At 39.8% G+C, this 20,021-nt stretch overlaps 1 protein-coding gene across 1 annotated transcript in view; it reads right to left on the bottom strand.

The window, feature by feature from the left end:
- Positions 1-20,021, bottom strand: part of bcas3 (BCAS3 microtubule associated cell migration factor) — a 1,061,909-nt gene that overhangs the window by 378,227 nt on the left and 663,661 nt on the right. The window contains exon 21 of the mRNA XM_048612335.1: positions 18,321-18,418. Within this exon, the coding sequence (XP_048468292.1) occupies positions 18,321-18,418 (98 nt within the window). The remainder of the gene's footprint in view (positions 1-18,320; positions 18,419-20,021) is intronic.

Raw genomic sequence — 20,021 nt, 5'->3', positions numbered from 1 at the left:
AAGTCCAGATGAGTTCAAGCAAGAAGTGGCTTTTTGATAGTGGGGGTTAATGTTTAAACATTGCTACTTCTACCTATGTAATGGGACTGTTGTTGTCATGATAAGGTTATGTACAGCAAATGATTAGGAAGGCAAATAAAATGTTAGTGTTTCTTACAAAGGGAAGGGAATAGAAAAATGAAATTGTAGATGAGATGACATCGGCAGTAGTAGGTAGAGTTTTCAGTTATTCATGAAAGATATAACTGTGTTGGAAGCAGTTCTGAAAAGCTTCATTTGATTCATTCCTGGAATGAAGGGATATTTTATGAAGTTTAGTAATAGGTTGCACACATACCCATTGGAAGAATAAGGAACCATGTTATTGAAACAAAGATCCTGAGGAGACTGGATTGAGTGGATACCTGAAGGATTTTTCCCCTGGTGGGAGAGAATGGAACTAGAAGAACAGTTTAAGAATAAAGGAACTCCCTTTTAAGATGGAGATGAAAAAATATGTTTTTCTCTCAAAGGGTTGATTGTTTGTGAAATTTTCCTCCCCAGAAAGCAGTGGAGGCTGGATCATTGATTTTATTTGTTAGATAGATTTTTGATTGAGAAGGGAGTCACAGGTTATGGAGGGACAGACAGGAAGATGGAGTTGAGACCATAACTAGATCATTCATGATCTTTTTGAATGGCAGTGCAGGCTCAAAAAGTCAAACGGCCTATTCCTGATTCTAAGTCCTATGATCCTTTGCCAGTCGCAACAGTCAAGTTATTAGACTTCCAAACTTTATAGTAGGAAGTCAATGGGACTTCTGTGTTTTTTACATGTTCTACTTTCACTCCCATGCTCCAGCTCGTGGACTATAACCACTTGTATAGGACATAGCTTGAGAAATTAGCCCGTTTACTGGGCCAAATAAATTGCTAGCTGAATAAAACATTACCAAAAGGCACCAGAGTTGAGGTAACATTTTTAGAATCTGTTTTTCATCTACTATTTTGTATCTGCTGAGGTTTCATAAACTGAAATGTTATTTGCTCTCAATTAAGCTTGTTGTTATACACTGATCTTTCTGCTAGTATGCCAAAGGGCTGTACTGGATTACTTACTCAGCTTCATTAATCAACTGCGAAAGAGGTTAAAGCAAAAAAAAACCTCACTCCTGAAACTTAATTTAAAACCATCAATGTGTCACAATTGTGGTTGTGGAATTTACCATAGTGAGAAACCATCAGGGGCACTTTAAATCAAAATGCTAACTATCTTGCTTGCCTGCAACTATCTAAATGACTTACATGTATATTAATACAGATTTAAAAAAATAAAACCAGTACTTTTGTTCCATATGAAAAATATGATTGTTAGCAACTAATGCAGCAACCGTTCAGGTTCAGACAAAGGGACACACTCTTGGAATTTGAATAACACCATGTGAGAACTAATTCAGAGAAATATTCTCCCAGTAATAGGCTATCAAACATCACAGTAAACCTTGAGTTACAAGTAAATACACATTTGTTTGAAAAATAACAACATTTATATGTACTGAAACAGCAGGAAATTAAGACTAAAATGGCAATAGCTTCTGTAGCTAATACAAATAGCTGAACAGGATTGATGGATTAAAGGACTTACTACCTTTTCTATATTGATTATTCCATTCAGAAATGACTTTGTTTTGGCTACATTTCAATATATACAATACATAATAATACACCAAGCCTAGATTTTACTTGGATTCACCTACTCTGTACACATTGCTGAGTTCTCTAGATGTGAACACTGGTTCTGATAATTTGAACTTGAATACCAACCTATCAACTAGATAAATTTGAATACATTTTAAAAGTTTGCCCATCATCAATAGACAAGTGTCACTGAACAGCTGAATACTGGTCCAAACAGCAATAAGGTCATCCAACTTGACAAAGATTAATAAAAATGGTTTCCGCCATTTCTTTTGTGTCAAAATGGAGCTCTTAACAGCTGCAAACCAGTCTGTCGAACATTCTTGTCTTGAGTTTATTACAACAAAGGAAAATGACCAGAATGCCAAAATTCATCAAAAATAGTACCTATACTATCTTCTAAGCTAAAGGAACCAAGAAATATAATGTGACAATTGGAGAAGAGAATGAAGTATGTAAGTTAATAAAGCAGACTTCACTAAATTGAATGATTAATACTACTTTAAATGGAATCAGTAGACTTAATTATGTTGAAAAAGTGACTCAAGCTCTCAACTCACATCGGCAAGAGATCCAAGTGAATCTGAAAACTTATGTCCATGATTGTGTTGATCTAATGAACTGAAACTATAAACTTTAGTTCCCTTATCCAAGGGAAGATAAACTTGCATAAGCTGGAGGCAGTTCAATCAAGGTTCATTAGGCTCATCCCAGGTATAGAGAGATTGTCTTATGAATAGAGGTTGAATAAGTTGGATATATATTCTTTGACATTTAGAGAAGTGACCTTATTGAAATGTACATGATTCTTGGACTTCCCAAAGTGGATGTGGAGAAATTGTCACCCCTTGTCAGCAAGTCTGGGGCTAGAGGGCATAATCTCAGAATAAAGGGTTAAGACAGATATGAGAATGATTTTATTTTCTCTCAGAGGGTAGTCAATCTGTGGAATTCTTTACTGCACAGGGCTATAGAGACTAAGTAAGTAAGACCAAGGCTGATATAGACAGATTTTCAATCAGCAAGGGAATCAAGGGTTATGAGGAAAAGGCAGGAAAGCGAAGTAGAGGATTGAGACCAGCCATAATTTGAATGGCAGAGCAGACTCAATGGGCCGAATGGCCTATTTCTGCTCCTACATCTCCTGGTTTTATAGTCTAATTATACCACATGGTCTTTTCCATGAGCATGCTCCAAAAAATTAAATGTTGTTATAGGTACCTATTGGAGAGTTTCACATTGTTTTAGATGTGACAAAACTCAAATCCCTTTTCGTGCAGTCATCTAAAATGGATGGAAATCTATGAATCATGTTAGAGAGTAATTATAGCACAGGAGGTGGCCATTAGACCCATTGAGTCCATGTCTGCTAGTGGTCAATAAATATTACAAACAGTAGGAATGTCAGCTGTCCAAAAACACAAAATCACAGAAGTTAATGAAGGAAGATGCTTAGCTCATCATCCCTGTGCCAGCTGTAAAATCTCTATCTAGCTTCTTGTCCTGGCATCACAAGTTTTTAGATAATCCTTCAGCTAACTTCTAATTTACAACTCAGATTTTATCTTGAATTTCCAGTGGTTTTACATCCGTGAAGGGCCTTTTATAACAGCCTCATTATCACATGCAGCTTTTATGACAAGATTTTTCTCACACGGTTTGTTTATTCGCTAGATTAATATTCTTATCATCATCAAGGCAGTCCTCAAGACTGATAATCCACATCAATTAAGATTATTACAAAGCATCTTTAGTGGCTCAGATGTGGTTTGTCATCTATTTTGCCTCATTATCTGGTTCTAATTTAGTGGGGCATCCCCGCAGTCAGTGAATCCATTATGACAACTTAAGTCACTTTACAAATTTTGCTCCTAGTTTTTGTCATATCCTCAGAGTTCCTCTCCATCCCTGGAGATTTGCTTATTTTAAGCACTGTTGATATTTGTTGATGTTGCAGTCCATAACTCTTCAATGGATATCTCCAATGATACAAGGCATTTAGTCTTCTCTAATGAAATCTCCAACGAAATTTCTTTAAATATATCAGGTAACGTGCTGTCATCCTAAATCTCTCCCATTGGTATCGGGGCAGCAACACCGAGTTTTGACTCAGCAGCCCTACCAATCAACTCAAAAGTAGGAAGTACTTACTTTCTATTGTGGAATTTGGATGAGAGTGCACTCTGGGCAATGTTGAGCTCCTAATAACTTGTTTAAAACTTTAGTTTCATAATTTGTTTCAGCAGCTCTCTGAATTGGTGTACATATCCAAGTTGACTGTTCCCCTATCCATCCAGACATTCTTTTCTTTGCTCAGGGTTATAGTCTGCCCTTGGACAGGTGGTGTCTCGTGAGAAAAACTCCACTTATTTGTTTTATTAAATCCATCCTGACTGCTGTCAACGACACCAAAGGACAGGATTTCTTTGCCTTCAACCTGCATTCCCAGAGCACAGCCATGCTCATTGGACCTGAATGCAGCCACTATTTGCCACAACAAACTGCCTTTATCCCTCCTGAGGTAATTACAGGCCCGGGTCAAGGACTCCAGACCATATTGATTACACTTTGCCGCACCGACAACCCCCAAGCACAGGCCGTCTCCACTCAGGCACGGACAGCTTTTAACTACACTAGACGCCAGGCCTTCTCAGAACTCTCAATGCCAGTAACTGGAAACCGGTGACCAGTCAGCCTTATCAGTTCTAGCCTGTGGCACTCAAGAGATCTGCCTTGGACTCAGAATACTTTCTTCTTTTAAAACTGACTTGTGAGCATCACATTGTGTTTCACACTCAAAATGATTTTTTGAACCTTTACTTCATAATTTTCTTGCATTTCAATAAACAGGAAAGCATCAATACTTTGACACTGGAATTACAATACTACCACATTATTAATCAGTAGTTTTCTTCAGCAGACTCTTCGTTCTTATCAGCTTTCTTCAGCTGTGTGGGTAAAGGAGTCACGGTCTTTTCAATTACTTATTACAGTTCATTCCTGCATTGGGAAATTTCTCAACTGTACGGGGATATACTTATCAGTCTTTGCTACTTGCCCCTCCTCTACCCACAAATATGGTACCCTAATGGCATGGCCTAAATCTAGGGAAGCTTGAATGTAATCAGCAGATTCATAAAACTGACAAACCTTCAGGTGGGTGGGCTCATTAGCTTGAGCTTAAGTGCGTCTTAACTACTGGATCTCATTTATTTGCTGTCAGTGTAGTTTCTGCTTGGAATGAGTAAAATGACAACAAAAGTGGTTGGGCAGTAGAACACTGGAATTTACAGGTAAATGAGGGGGATGGGTGGAGAAGGAGGTGATCCCAGAGGGTCTCACATGAGGGATAGGGATGCAGGGTAAGAAAGGCCTCAACTTCTTTGTGGGACCCAACTGAAATCCCTCCTCCTCCTGGCCACACAAAGAAAAATCTTTCATTTAACTAAGAAGATTGTTCTGAACCTTCCATCAAATGATGAATAGCTTCAGCCTACCAGGAATGGTATGGTTACTGCTTTTGCTGTTTTCACATACAGAACACAACTAATACCTCTTGTCAAGGCTCCTGTGTGGGTCTAGAGAGCACACATCTGTGACCAAAACCAGCAGCACTGAAATTAGAGATTATGATAATTTGGTTTAGAAGCAGGAGTAGACCACTTCACAGCTCAAGCTTCCTCCGCCATTCAATAAGATGATGGCTAATCGGACTGTAATCTCAAATCCCCCACATTACGACCTATAACCTTTCATTCCATTTAGCCTCAAGAACCTACCTATCTCTGACTTAGAAAAAAATCAAAGACTCTGCTTTCACTGCCTTTTGGAGAGGAGAGTTCCAAAGTCTCTCAAACTTCAGAAAAAAATCCTCTTCATCACTATTTAAAATGTGTGGCCCCTTATTTTGAAACAGTAACACTTGCAAAAGGAAACATCCTTTCCACATCTACCCTGAGAAGACCTCTCAGGATCTTATACCTTTCAAAGAAAATCCTTCCTACTCTTCTGAATTCCAGCTGATACAAACCTGACTGTCCAACTTTTTCTTATAAGACAACCCACCCATTCCAGGCATTGTCTGCTATACCTTCGCTGAACTGCTTCCAGGGCATTTACATCCTTCCTTAAATAAAGTTTCCTTTTAATCGCAAAGCACTTGGAAAATAGTGACAGGATTGGACAGAGTGTGTATGGATTTACAAAAGAGAAATCATGCATGACAAATCTACTGGAATGTTGAGGATGTAACTAGTGGGTAAGGGGGTTGATAAAGGGGACTTGGTTTACATGGACTTTCAGAAGGCTTTCAATAAGGGCCCATATAAGAGATTACCATGTAAAGTTAAAGTGCATGAGACTGCAGTACTATACTGACATGGATAGAGAACTGCTTACAGACTGGAAACAAAGAATAGGAATAAATGGGTCATCTTTCAACTAGTGGGGTTCCACGGGAATCAACGTTTGGACCCCAAATATTCAAAATATTATCAATGACTTACATGAGAAAACTAAATGTAATATATCAAATTTTACAGATGAGTGGGGAGGATGAAACGTAAGGATGCAGAGATGGTTCAGTATGATTCGGACAAGTTGAGGGAGTGGGCAAATGCAGGGTACATGATGTAGGATGTGGATAAATATGAGGTTATCCACAATGGTAGCATAAACAAGAAGGCAGATGATATCTGAATGGTGTCGATAGGGAATGGGGAAGGTTCAATGAGACCTGGGTGTCCTTATATACCAGCTGCTGAAAGTAAGCATGCAGTAAAGGAGAGAAATGGTGTGTTGGCCTTCATAGCAATGGGATTCGAGTACAGGAGCAGGGATGTATTGCTTCAATTGTACAGGACCTTGGTGAGACCACAGCTAGAATATTGTGTGCAGTTTTATTCGCCTTATCTTAGGAAAGATATTCTGACTATGGAGGGAGTGCATGTAACCAGGTTGACTGCTGCTCTATCGAACCAGACATTCTTTTCCTTTGCAAGACTGGTTCCTGGGATGACAGGACTGATGTATGAAGAGATACTGATCAGTAGGACTATATTCACTGGAGTTTGGAAGAATGAAGAGGTCTCTCATAAAAAAATCTATAAAATTCTGCCAGGACTAGAAAGGATAAATACAGGAAGGTCGTTCCCAATGATTGGGGAGTTTAGAAAGAGGCTTCGCAGCTTAAGAATATGGCGTAGGCCATTTAGGACTGAGATGAGGAGATTTTTTTTCACCTAGAGAGTGGTGAGCCTGTGGAGTTCTCTGCCACAGAAAGCTGTTGAGGTAATAACATTGAATGTTTTCAAGGAGGAGTTAGATGTAGTTCTTAGGGTTAAAGGAATCAAAGGATATGGTGAAAAAGCGGAAATGCAATACTGGGTTAGATGATCAGCCATGATCACACTGAATAGCAAAGCAGGCTCAAGGGGCCAAGTGGTCTACTCTTGCTCCTATTTTCTATGTTTCTAAAGAGATCAATACCTTACACAATATTCCAAATGTGGTTGCACTGGTTCCCAGGATAGGAGGCACATTAGGGCCTAATAACAGTGGTCTAGGCTTCTAGAAGCCTCCTGTGCTTGGTCAAGGGGCAGGGCTTGCCATGTGCTGATCAGAGGCGATCCTGCTGTGCTTGCATTAGGGATGTGGGGCCGAGATTTGTGGCTTCTGTCCCTGCCCCAAGTCTCACCAATGCCCTGTACAATTAACACTTAACCTCCCTTGATTTGTTTGATCAGAAGACAGCAGAATATAGAACTGCTCCCGTTTAAACTACTTTGCTTTGTTGCCATCTAGTACGGTGGAATTCCTCCCTCAGTCTTTTGCAGACCTATGAATATTTATTCCAGTGTGTTGCCATTCCAGATTCAAAGTAATACAACAAAATAAAGTTGTTTTAAAAAACTGCACCCCAGCTTCAAAACCAGGTTCAGGTTATTAGTTAGTGAGGATGTCCAGGTGATTTTAAGAGTCGAAGAAACCAGATGTCAGCTTACAGTGACAACACTGCAGGAGATCAACAGTTAAACAATTACCTTGAAAGCCATTGCTAGGGAAGGAAGCATCAAAGGGACTAATGGTTCAGGCCTAATTATAATCATCCATAAAATTAACATATAGGTTGACTTAATGTTTTTCAGGTTAGACATGGCGATAAAGTCTGATAAGACGAGGCACCACAGCAAGTAATCAAAGAGCTAGATAAACATCGACTCATAAACAGCCATCAATCCAAGCGAAGGAACCATATCTGGGGAATCACTTCCTGGTTCAAAGAAGGTTATAAAAATTTATGATCCAGTGTAAAAATGCAATGATTTAAACCAAACCAATCTCCTACACCCAAACACAGAGTTAAATCTCCAATATATAAATATCTTATTCTGTAAGATTGTTTTATGTTTGCCATATGTATTTCTCATTAGCCGTAGTTCAATACAGTAAACTACACGGTCAGAAGGACTCATAAGAGAATAATATTAGTGCTGAATACATGCTGATGTCAGATTTCAGCATACATTCAACTACTCAGGTAAAACAGCCCATAAAAAAATTTTCACTACTATTAGCAATGAAAAATAACAGGATATAATATCATAGGAACAATATTATGACATTGTCTGCAGGAGAGAAGCTCATTCACCTGTACTATCTGAATTTGCAGGCCTCATCACCATTTGAACAGACAGAACAAAAAATAACATTGCAACACTGACTCCATTTCAGTACTTCATCAACTATAAAATGTTTTAAAATATCTAGAGGTCATGAAAGGTAAGTCATAAAGAGAGTAAAAACGTCAACTATAAATTGTCCAAGAAATAAAAATTCACAAAGAATGAAGCATATGAGGTTCGAGTCATTGGACCTTTACCTCTAGGAACCTTTTCAAATGCAACTCTTCATCCCATGTTTTGGTCATCCCCTAATTCCTCCTTTCCTGACCTGGTGTCCATTTTCTTCATGGCTACTTATGAAAAATCTTATGATTTCTGTTTAGACTAATCGCCTTATTCAAGTGCAAATTGTTGATAGTGATTGACCATTTCTCTCCACTTGACAACTCTCACTTTGCCACCTTATATCACTAGTCAGCCAGAATACAATGCAACATAGCACTAACAAGAATAAAACCATTCCTTTTTTTAATCTCATACTAAATGCTTATCCTTTGTCTTGTTGTCCCAAAATCCTGGAAACATACTCAACTTAGTCTGACCCTTTGAAACTCCCACATATAAAGCAGCATTCTCTTCCTGAAGTACAGAGGGAGCACTGCACTGTTAGAGGTGGCATCTTTCAGATAACATACTAAACAAATGCCCTTTCTGCTTTCACAGATGGTTGTAAAGATCCATGGCACTATTTTAAACAAGGGCAGTTAGGCTCAGTGCAATGTTTAGGTTGACATCTAGCCCTCAAATAACAGCTAAAAGCCAGATCTCTTGGCCATCATCACAGCAGTGTGCGCGGGACTTTGCTGTGCACAATTCTGCATACAATCTCTGCTCTTCCATATCTGGGTTACAACATAGTTCCCCTTCTGCTACTCTATCACCAACAGGTCATCAGCCACCACATACCTAAACAATGAAGTCTGCCTTTACCACTTGACAATACTCATTATCTTCCCATTCTGAAAGCCTACTTCTGTCATACCTTATATTAACAATGATCTTGCTTCCTGCTCACTATTAATGACTCCATATGTACCACAGCACAAAGAAAGTCCTTTCAACCTATCACACCCGAGCCAGCTCTTTGAAAGAACTGTCCAATTGGCTGCACAACCCACTTTCCCATATCCCTACAAATTGGTCCCTACCAAGTGCTTATCCAATTCATTTTAAAATGTTATATTTGAATCTCCTTCCACTGACTTTCAGACAATTAACTCTGATTATAAGAACTATTTACATTTTTTAAAAAATCTGCCCCTCATTTTGCTCCTCATCCTTTTTACCAATTATATCTAATCAGTGTTCTCTGATTACCAGCCCTCGTGCCACAGGAAATAAAGTTTCTCCCCAACTACTCTATTAAAACCCCTCAGAATTTTGAACATCTCTATTAAATTTCCCAGAAGCAATATCTGCTGAAAGGACATCAATCCCATCTTCTCTGGTCTCTGCACAATACTGATGTTGATTTACAGTATTTTGTTAAAGTCTATCTGATTCTAAAATAATGCAAATAGAAAATGCTAGAAATACTTAGGAGGTTCAGCAACATCTAGGCAGAGAGAGAAAGCAAAGTTAGAAATAGCATCAAACTTAAATGTTAACCCTTGACCTCTCTCCCTGTGGATGCTTCCTTTCCTGTTGAACATTGTTAGCATCTTCTGTCTTTATTCAGATTTCCAGCATTCACAGTGCTCTAATGATTCTTACAAGCTCACTGTAACTCTGCTTCAGATACCATGTCAGAGTTAATATAAATACTGAAGAATGGTTTATGACAATACTGATGGATATAACTTCAAAAAAGTTGTCAATTGGTTTTGTTTTTCTTATGGGCATCACTCCTGGTCTACAACTTAACACCTAACAACTACACCTCATTAATACTGGCCAAGTAAAAGTCAATTAAGACTACCAGATTTCAATACACAAACCATAAAATCAATGATCTAGTGCCGAGAACCTTACCTGTCTAAATAATCACCAGCTAAAGACAATGGTTTTTAAAAATTGTGTAATTTAGTCAATAACAGCATATTCAAATCACCAAAAGTTAACAGCCTGTGATATTACACTTTAACTCACTGGAGATATTTTTAAATATAAAACCACTTTAAAAGGTTCTCATATTGAGAATGCAAATTAGTTTCTAAAGTGCCAAACATTCAATAGCAATTTCAAATATGTGATCTCATTGGGTGCTCAAATGGTAGTTATTGTTGAAAGAAACAGGTTTATATTGTATCTTAAGTCTCTAAAAAAACCTTTACCTTGTTTCAATATGCTTAACAATGAATTATTTTGAGATATATTGTGTATTATACAGAAAATCATGGAAATGTGCTGCATGAAAGTCAACTGATTTTAGAGGATGTTAATACGAGATCTTTTAAGTTCTGGGGCTGAACCAGATGGATTGCAATCATGACATCCATGTTGAATCTGAGCTGAACTGCCAACTTTCTACCTTCTCCATGACCAAGACTGACTATTTCCAACTCTGTAACATCATCAGTATCTGAACTTGCCTCAACCAATTTCCTGCTGAACTCTCCATCAATGCTTTTGTTCCCTCCAGGTTCCAATGACCTCCTGGTTGCCCTCTCACCTACAACCCTCCATAAACTTGAGCTGATCTAAAACTCTGCTGCTCAAATCCTAGCTTGTACCATGTTCTAATCACCCATCATCGCAATGCTTACAACTGACTCCCAGTCTATCAATGCCTCAGTTTTAAAGTGTAATCTTTGCCATATTCAAATCCCTCAGTGACCCACATATTATCTCCGCAACCTCCTCCAGCATTACAACCCTGACCTTTTGCAATAGCCTGACTTCATTTGCTCCACCACTGGTGGCCATGCCTTCAGCTGCTTAGGTGTTTCTTAACTTGCTGCCATATTCTGCTATAAATTACGGCTTAATACTATCTCTTCGAACAAATCAGCTGCTCTGATACTTCCTTTAGCAACTCAGTGATGCATTTTGTTGAACAACTTGCTATATTAAAGGTGGTACATTAATGCAAACTGTTGTTGATCTTTTTGTGGGGAGCTTGTTTATTGGAACAACTCATCTGGATTTGGTTTCACTTTGCAAATCCAAGCTACAATGGAAGCTGATTGATGTAGATGATAAACTTGCTAAACAGTATGGGAAAATCTTTCCTCCCGGATTAAAAGTAGGCACAGACTCAGGGTATTGATAAAATGAATACTCATCAATTTTGATTATTGAATCACTATGTCTATCAAAAAGGGATAAGTGCGGAGTACAGTACAGAGATAGCTGGAAGCAGATTATGAAAATCAAATCAGTAATTCTGCCCATTTGTGATGAATTAGCAGATCTCAGCTGAGACGACAATGGAAGTGCTTTAATCACTCACTATGTCCCTGTTTAGGATTCTAACTCCTGATCACTAATCCACATTGGCAGTTCACTTTGAGTGAGGACCAGATAAGAACTGACCATGCCGACACTGTCAATTTTCACACATGAAGAATTATTATTTGACTGAGGTATCACATCAAACCGGTAGCTGGAGAACTGTTTCCTGCATGCAGGTCAACACTTTCAGAAGAGGAGGAGATGTATAAAATTGAGGACAGAAAAGAAATCATGAATCATGTGATGATAATGACCAGGCAGCCTTTGAACACTTGTAAAATAACTACTAAATATTTGTTTTTCTTACATTATCTCATCCATGTAGAAAGAAAGAGAAATGCTTACATTTATATAACAATTTATTGTATTGCCAAAATGACACAAAGCACTTTGCATAATTAATATTTCGGAGTCAGTGACTGATTATGTAGACAAATGTGGCACTTGCTCCTCAGCAACAATGCTGTATTTGCTTTGTTCGTGAAAGAAGAATTGGTCAGGTTACCAAGAGAATGCCCTCCTCTACTTTGTACACAGTTAATCCAAACATGAAGACAGGACATTGTCTGACTGTCCTTTTGAAGGATGGCAATGCAAATAATGCAGCTTTCCTCACTTTCGCACTGTAATATTTTAGATAACATGTTTAAGTTCTACTTGAAGAAAATAATTTTTGATTGTTGTTACTCCGATGGAATGAGCAGACAAGTACACTGGGCTTTAGGTGAAAGTCAATTGTAACAAATAATCTGAAACTGATGGATGTATGATGTGAATTCGTATATACACCTGTATTTCATATATTCTTTGGTTTATAACCACAGAATACACCAAAATACTATCTACAAATTAGACTAAATTAGATCTAATTTCTGTATTGTAGATTGCTACTGTTTCTAACTTATGATCCTCCCTTCTTTTTGCAGCTGCTGCAAGTGTGATAGAGAATTTCAAGAACTAAGAGCCAAGTAGAGAAATGTGTTTGCTGACAAAAGCCTTTTAAAGTTTTGATAAGTCTTTAGAATGGAGTCACAAGTTTCTTCTTTGCAATGTTTTATGCATATATAATGTGTCTGTTCCATTTAAGTCAGTTTTAATACTAAAATAGTTCAAGTTCAGAGGTGTATTACGTGGTTTACTACCAACAAAGTGTATGAGATTTTACGAGCAGTACTTAAGGATTGCTACGTCCAATACAGGAAAGCTCACAATTAGTCAGTATGATGTTGCTGTTTGGTATGTAATTAAGGGATCAAGAATGTAAGCTAAGCTAGTTATTCAATGAGTACAATTGCCATCAGCAAGAAGTCGTGTTTAGGAGTAGCTTGATATGCTACCCTTGTACAATTACAAACAAACAAGAGCCAGGAGGAATAATGAGGTGTAAAGGGCTTTCCTGCTCTTTTACAGGGGCTAGCAATTTCAAGCCCATACAGAGCCAGAATTTCTGTTATTTTAAATGCACATTCTTACCAGCTTCTAAGCAGCATATCATCACCACCACTACCACCACCACCACCACAAGAAATCATTCCGAATCTTACAAATGTTACACCAAATAACTGTCCAAAACCCAATATCCACACAGCTCCATGATACGCAAAACTGAATGTGAATTTCAAACTATGGAATTAAATTTTTAATCTTTCCAGCAGTATAGAATTCTTGATCAAAGATTCAAAGTATCTCTCAATTACCTATTTTTTTAATAAAAATTTGGGCACAATAAGTATAACTCAGTCTACTGCCAAGTTGCTCCCAAGAGACCTCATTAGCTTTCTAATCACTTCTGTATATAATGGAGATTTTTCAGTGTTTTCTGTTTGGATTCAGGTACAGTGGCTGAATGGATGATTCGATGGCTCTTCTTGCAAAGATTTACAAATTACTTATGTTTACTTGCATTTCATAGAAGTCCTGATCCAATCATAAAAGGTTTCTTGGAGCTCCCAATGTATGTAGGGTTGCAGTGGACTGTCTGAAATAATTTAGAAACAATGGTAACCTAGGGTAATTATTCCAAATTAGGGATCACTCTGTGGAATACTGTAGTCTCATTAGTATTAAAAAATGCAATAAAGCCTATAGAAAGTGTGTTGTTCCATATCAGATTACAAAAATAAATATGTTAATGTTTGTGTTTAATGTAGACTTATCTTTCCACATTTTTTAGGTTTAACAAGCTAAATATGGTTCAGCAGAATTTCCAAACTAGAGGCATAAAGATTCAATTAACACCGAGGTTATTTGTTTTGATCTTTCCACTTTGATCTATCTTTAGAGCTATCCATGTTTATTTGTTATATATACCTGTTTAAACAGTAAATTCTGATGTTAAAAATTGATCTGGTGTGAAGAAGCTGAATTAGTTCAGACCCTTCCGATGACTATCTCTCTCAAACTCTGAATGGTGTTGGCTGGCTTAATTTTTAAGACTGTATCTGATAATGTCACTCTATTCCTTATTTAAATAAATATCATTAGAAGATGATAGAACCGAACGAAAGAGCATTGTTATAGTATGATTTCTGCAGCAGTGTGGAGCAGCAGTTCCTACTTTGCAGACAAAAATAGATGCAAAAATAAGAATGCATCTCCAAAGTTACCAACAGGGAGATGGGTACATATGAATATACAAATCAGGAGCATGAATAGGCCATTTGGCCCTTCTAATTCTCCACCATTCAATAAGATCATGGCAAATCTAATTAAAGCCTCACCTACACATTCCTGCCGACCCCCGAGAACCATTGGGATAAGATGCTACATTCAGGCAGGCCACCCCTCTCCTATTGAGCCTCCTGATGTTAAGAATGCCATTCCAGTGCAGTGTTAAACTGACACTCTAGATCTCTGGTTATTTTTACAGACGACAGAGCGTTTTTGGAGTAGTTTGAGATTATGGACAGTGTTGCCAACTCTCAACGCATTTTATAATTTACTAGCCAGGTACTGAGCTCTGTGAGTACACCTAAGTGTGTACATATGGGATAACAAGGTGTAGAGCTGGATGAACACAGCAGGCCAAGCAGCATCAGAGGAGCAGGAAGGCTGACGTTTCGGGCCGAGACCCTTCTTCAGAAATGGGGGAGAGGAAGGGGGTTCTGAAATAAATAGGGAGAGAGGGGGAGGCGGATAGAAGATGGATAGAGGAGAAGATAGGTGGAGAGGAGACAGACAGGTCAAAGAGGCAGGGATGGAGCCAGTAAAGGTGAGTGTAGATGGGGAGTTAGGGAGGAGATAGGACAGACAGGTCAAGGGGGCGGGATGAGGTTAGTAGGAAGGAGATGGGGGTGGGGCTTCGGGTGGGAGGAGGGGATAGGTGGGAGGAAGGACAGGTTAGGGAGGTGGGGACGAGCTGGGCTGGTTTTGGGATGCGGTGGGAGAGGGGAGATTTTGAAGCTTGTGAAGTCCACATTGATACCGTTGGGCTGCAGGGTTCCCAAGCGGAATATGAGTTGCTGTTCCTGCAACCTTCGGGTAGCATCGTTGTGGCATTGCAGGAGGCCCAGGATGGACATGTCGTCTGAGGAATGGGAGGGTGAGTTGAAATGGTTCGCGACTGGGAGGTGCAGTAGTTTAGTGTGAACCGAGCGTAGGTGTTCTGCAAAGCGGTCCCCAAGCCTCCGCTTGGTTTCCCCGATGTAGAGGAGGCCACAACGGGAACAGTGGATGCAGTATACCACATTAGCAGATGTGCAGGTGAACATCTGCTTGGTGTGGAAAGTCTTCTTGGGGCCTGGGATGGGGGTCGAGAACGCCCTCGACTGTGTCTCCCGCATTTCCCGCAACTCATCCCTCACACCCCCTCCCAGCAATAACAACCAAAACAGAATCCCCCTTGTCCTCACGTACCACCCCACCAACCTCCGGATCCAACGCATCATCCTCCGACACTTCCGCCATCTGCAATCCGACCCCACCACCAAAGACTTCTTGGGGCCTGGGATGGGGGTGAGGGGGGAGGTGTAGTGGCAGGTGTAGCACTTCCTGCGGTTGCAGGGAAAAGTGCCAGGTGTGGTGGGGCTGGAGGAGAGTGTGGAGCGGACAAGGGAGTCCCGGAGAGAGTGGTCCCTCCGGAAAGCAGATAAGGGTGGGGAGGGAAAAATGTCTTTGGTGGTGGGGTCGGATTGCTGATGGCGGAAGTGTCGGAGGATGATGCGTTGGATCCGGAGGTTGGTGGGGTGGTACGTGAGGACAAGGGGGATTCTGTTTTGGTTGTTATTGCGGAGAGGGGGTGTGAGGGATGAGTTGCAGGAGACACGGTCGAGGGTGTTCTCAACCCCCATCCCAGGCCCCAAGAAGACTTTCCACATCAAGCAGATGTTCACCTGCACATCTGCTAATGTGGTATACTGCATCCACTGTTCCCGTTGTGGCCTCCTCTACATCGGGGAAACCAAGCGGAGGCTTGGGGACCGCTTTACAGAACACCTATGCTCGGTTCGCACTAAAGGTCGAGAACGCGCTCGACCGTGTCTCCCGCATTTCCCGCAATTCATCATTTCTTGATCACAAACTACTGCTTTACAGCTACAGAATATAAATCTGCTGAAAATCCATCTTGTAGATTGGTAGTCACAATATAAATGCTGCTTTTAGTTCTTTGGCGCTCTTTTTTAATGGTCATTAAGGATAATGAAAGATGATTAAATATAAATGTTTGAGAAAATTGGCAAGAACTGGTTTGAGTGGAAGATCAAAGTAAACCTCAATGTTAAAAGTTAAGTTGGAAACTGCTTCAGAATTACATGTTTAAAATGCATGGTTAGACACTTATAACATACTGTTCATTGCTGCGAACTGGGTGGCACCAAATCTAACCCAAGTCAATGAGGGCTTGAACAGTGTCACTGAGATTGCAGTGAGCTAGAATATTGGAACAGTAAAGCATACATAACAGGAACTGGTGGTTTACTGAAAAACAGAGACCGCAAGCAATGTAAGGCTTTTGGAATCTGACTCACAAATTTTAAATCCGTCAGTTGTGTTGTGTATCTGGATTGCATCACACTGAAAGATTAAAATCAATGTAAAAACAATATTTTTCAAACTTCTGTAAAAATAGGTTGCTCGTTACATGTAAAATTCCTGACTGTCACATATTTTGTGGGTGGTGAGACATCTGGTATTCCTGTAAAGAGTCTGCCATTGCTGACAGGGAACAACTTCAGTGGAACCAGCTCGGCAGTAGACTGAGGTGACTGGGTGCAACATTGGCTTCACATTCTACTCAATTTTATTTCCCATTGAAATCAATAATAGCGACAGCATAAAACTGGAATTCTACACTATTCCTTGGGCGTCCTGGAGTTAGCTTAAAATTAAACCCTATGTTTAAAGATGAGCCAATTTGAAAAACTATGGGTAAGTTTATGGATGCATTTTGGAGTGGTTATCATATGTGTCTTGACATAGTGGTATGTTGAAATGTTACGAGTGTAACCTTCTCAGTTCTCACTTTTCATCACACTACTCTTCTTGGACAAGTTGTCTTTCAGGCACATCCGGAATTCTTTCTGCAGCACTTCTTGATTAACTCAGTAAGTGGTGTGCTTGAACTCAGGAGCTTTGATTCCTGTTACTAGTTTTTCACTCCTGTCCTACAGGCTAGGGCAGACAAAACATGCCCTTGAGAGGAAGTAGTGTGAATGCCAATTGCATTTAAACTTGGATTTTCTAGCTGAGGGTCACAGAGTTCTACGTGCTGAATTCACTGTTCATAATGGGCACATAAATAGTAACAAAGTGCACATTTGTATTTTTGCAGGAAATACTGTCCAGAGGAACTTATCATCAATCATTTACATCACAGCACCCAGAGCAATTCTACCCTGATTTGAGCATATGATGAAAAGGCTTGTAGGAAATGTACATGAAAACATAACACTGCTCCATAAAAACACTGAAAACAAAAACAGGCCATTCAGTCCACTGAGCCGACTCTGCCATTCAACATGTCATGGCTGATCCTCTACTGCAAATCTGTTATTTGTTACCAGCATGCATGAAACTACAATTTATTTTGCCGTCAACTCTCATTCACATCAGGAGGCATGTTAATTTTGATTCAGTTGTACTCAAGATGCACACCAGAGCATATATCAGAAAACTTCATACCACCAGATCTTTACCACCGTATACTAGGAAGCAGAAAGCCTTGATAACATGTTCAGGGAACAAAACCATGAAACAATGGAAACTTGAAGGCAGAAACAAATTTCTATTGTTGCAAATGACAAGAATTATCTTACTCTTTTACAGCAACAGCTTTCACTCTGTCAGAATGTATCATCCAACTACGCAGGCACATGCACTCTGAGACCACAGTTAATCCACTGTAGATTTTTTTCACATCAGACAAGACATTTACATTAGCATATCCCTGGCAAACACGTCACTAATAATTCTTAAGATAGCTTGTGACACCTTCAGAAAAATCAAATGGAAGTCTGCTGAACAAATCAGTCTAATTGGAGCATTACACATATTCAAATAAGAGAGTTCAGCAGGTGAAGTTATGACATCTGCGCCCCTCCCAGCGCAACTTGTGGGTAGATTTCCTACCTGATCCAGCATCAATCACCGTTGAAAGAGTTCTCCGGTCAGCAATTACTCTTGATGATCCAGGCATGCTAACAGGTTCTGAGCGGACTGGCTGGATCCTGTCACCATAATAACCAAAAAAATTTGTTAAACACTGCAACAGTAATCTGGCCTGTCGTTTAGGCTAATATTTCACCAGAACGACTGCATTTTCGATTACTATATTGAATGGTTATTACGTGACATAGTTAAATTCAATGTTCTCCCCCAGGCAGAGTCTTTCCATGTAATACCAAAACAGACCATCCAGTTCTGCTCCACGTGATGGATAAAACAAAAATAGCACCTGACCTAGGCCACAATATATGGATTCTTCAAAACTTCGTAAAGGTTGGGACTGAGGAGAATGTGCCCCTTGCTTCCTGATAAAAGGATCCTTCACCATTATCCTGTGACTAAGGGACCAGCAGCAGCACAAACCACCACACACCGAGAGTCCTTAAATCGATCACGGATCTGTTTCCCTGCCTTGCTCCCATACTACAGAATAGGCAGTTGAGTGTGAAGGGTACCATTGGGTCTTCCTGTCACGGTCTTAATTGCGGCATGTCAGGTAGTGGCAGGAACTCGACCCACCAACCTGCTGCCTGATTAAATTAGCCTCCATTACTAAACTTCCCACCATATAGGGCTTTAAATTCTGCTTCTAACTTTTGTGCTCTGAAATAAGCTACACACGTATGAAGTTGAAGCTCTTATTGTTGACGTCTCCATTGGAATTAGTCTGTGGAACCTGTATTCCATTCACAAAGTCAAAATGGACCGAAAGAGTTCTGTGTACTTATCACTGATGTTTTCCTGTCGATGGAAATGTCATTAGGTGTTTTCCCTGGAAATATGGTATTAACATTGATCTTAGGACAGTGACTGGTCTGAATAAACCTCCAAGACCTCTATGCTTTAGAAATTGGTCCATTTCAACCAACTCATACAGTGATGTGGAAACAGCCAAATGCTTCACTGTAATTCACATTACAACAGTAGAGTCATAGAGCACAGAAACAAACCCTCGGTTGAACTCATCCACACCGACCAAACATCCCAAACTGATCTAGTCCCATTTGCCAGTATTTGGCCCATATCCCTCTAAACCCTTTCTAGTGCCTTTTAAATTCTGTAATTGTACCCACCTCCACCACTTCCTCTGGCAGCTCATTCCATACATGCACCACCCTCTGTGTGAAAAAGTTACCCATCAAGTCCATGTTAATCTTTCCCTCTTACCTTAAACCTATGCCCTCTTGGTTTGGACTTCTCTACCCAAGGATAAAGACCTTGGCTATTCATCCTAACCATGCCCTGCTTGATTTTATAAACCTCTACAAGGTTATCTCTCCATCTCCGATGATCCAGGGAAAAAAGCCCCAGCTTATTCAGCCTCTCCCTATAGCTCAAACCCTCCAGTCCCATCAAGTTCCTTGTAAATATTTTCTTCACCCTCTCAAGTTTAACAACGTCCTTCAAATGGAAAGGCGACCAGAATTGTACGCAGTATTTCAGAAGTGGCCTCACTCATGTCCCGTACCGCCGCAACATAACATCCCAACTTCTATACTCAATGTTTTGACCAATAAAGGCAAGAGTGCCATTCGCCTTTTTCACCACTCTGTCTACTTGCACTCCACTTTCAAGGTAATATGCACCTGCACCCCTAAGTCTCTT

Source organism: Rhincodon typus, chromosome 26, assembly GCF_021869965.1.
Source record: "Rhincodon typus isolate 14 chromosome 26, sRhiTyp1.1, whole genome shotgun sequence".
Taxonomy (NCBI): Eukaryota; Metazoa; Chordata; class Chondrichthyes; order Orectolobiformes; family Rhincodontidae; genus Rhincodon; species Rhincodon typus.
This window is presented reverse-complemented; position numbering and strand designations above follow the sequence as displayed.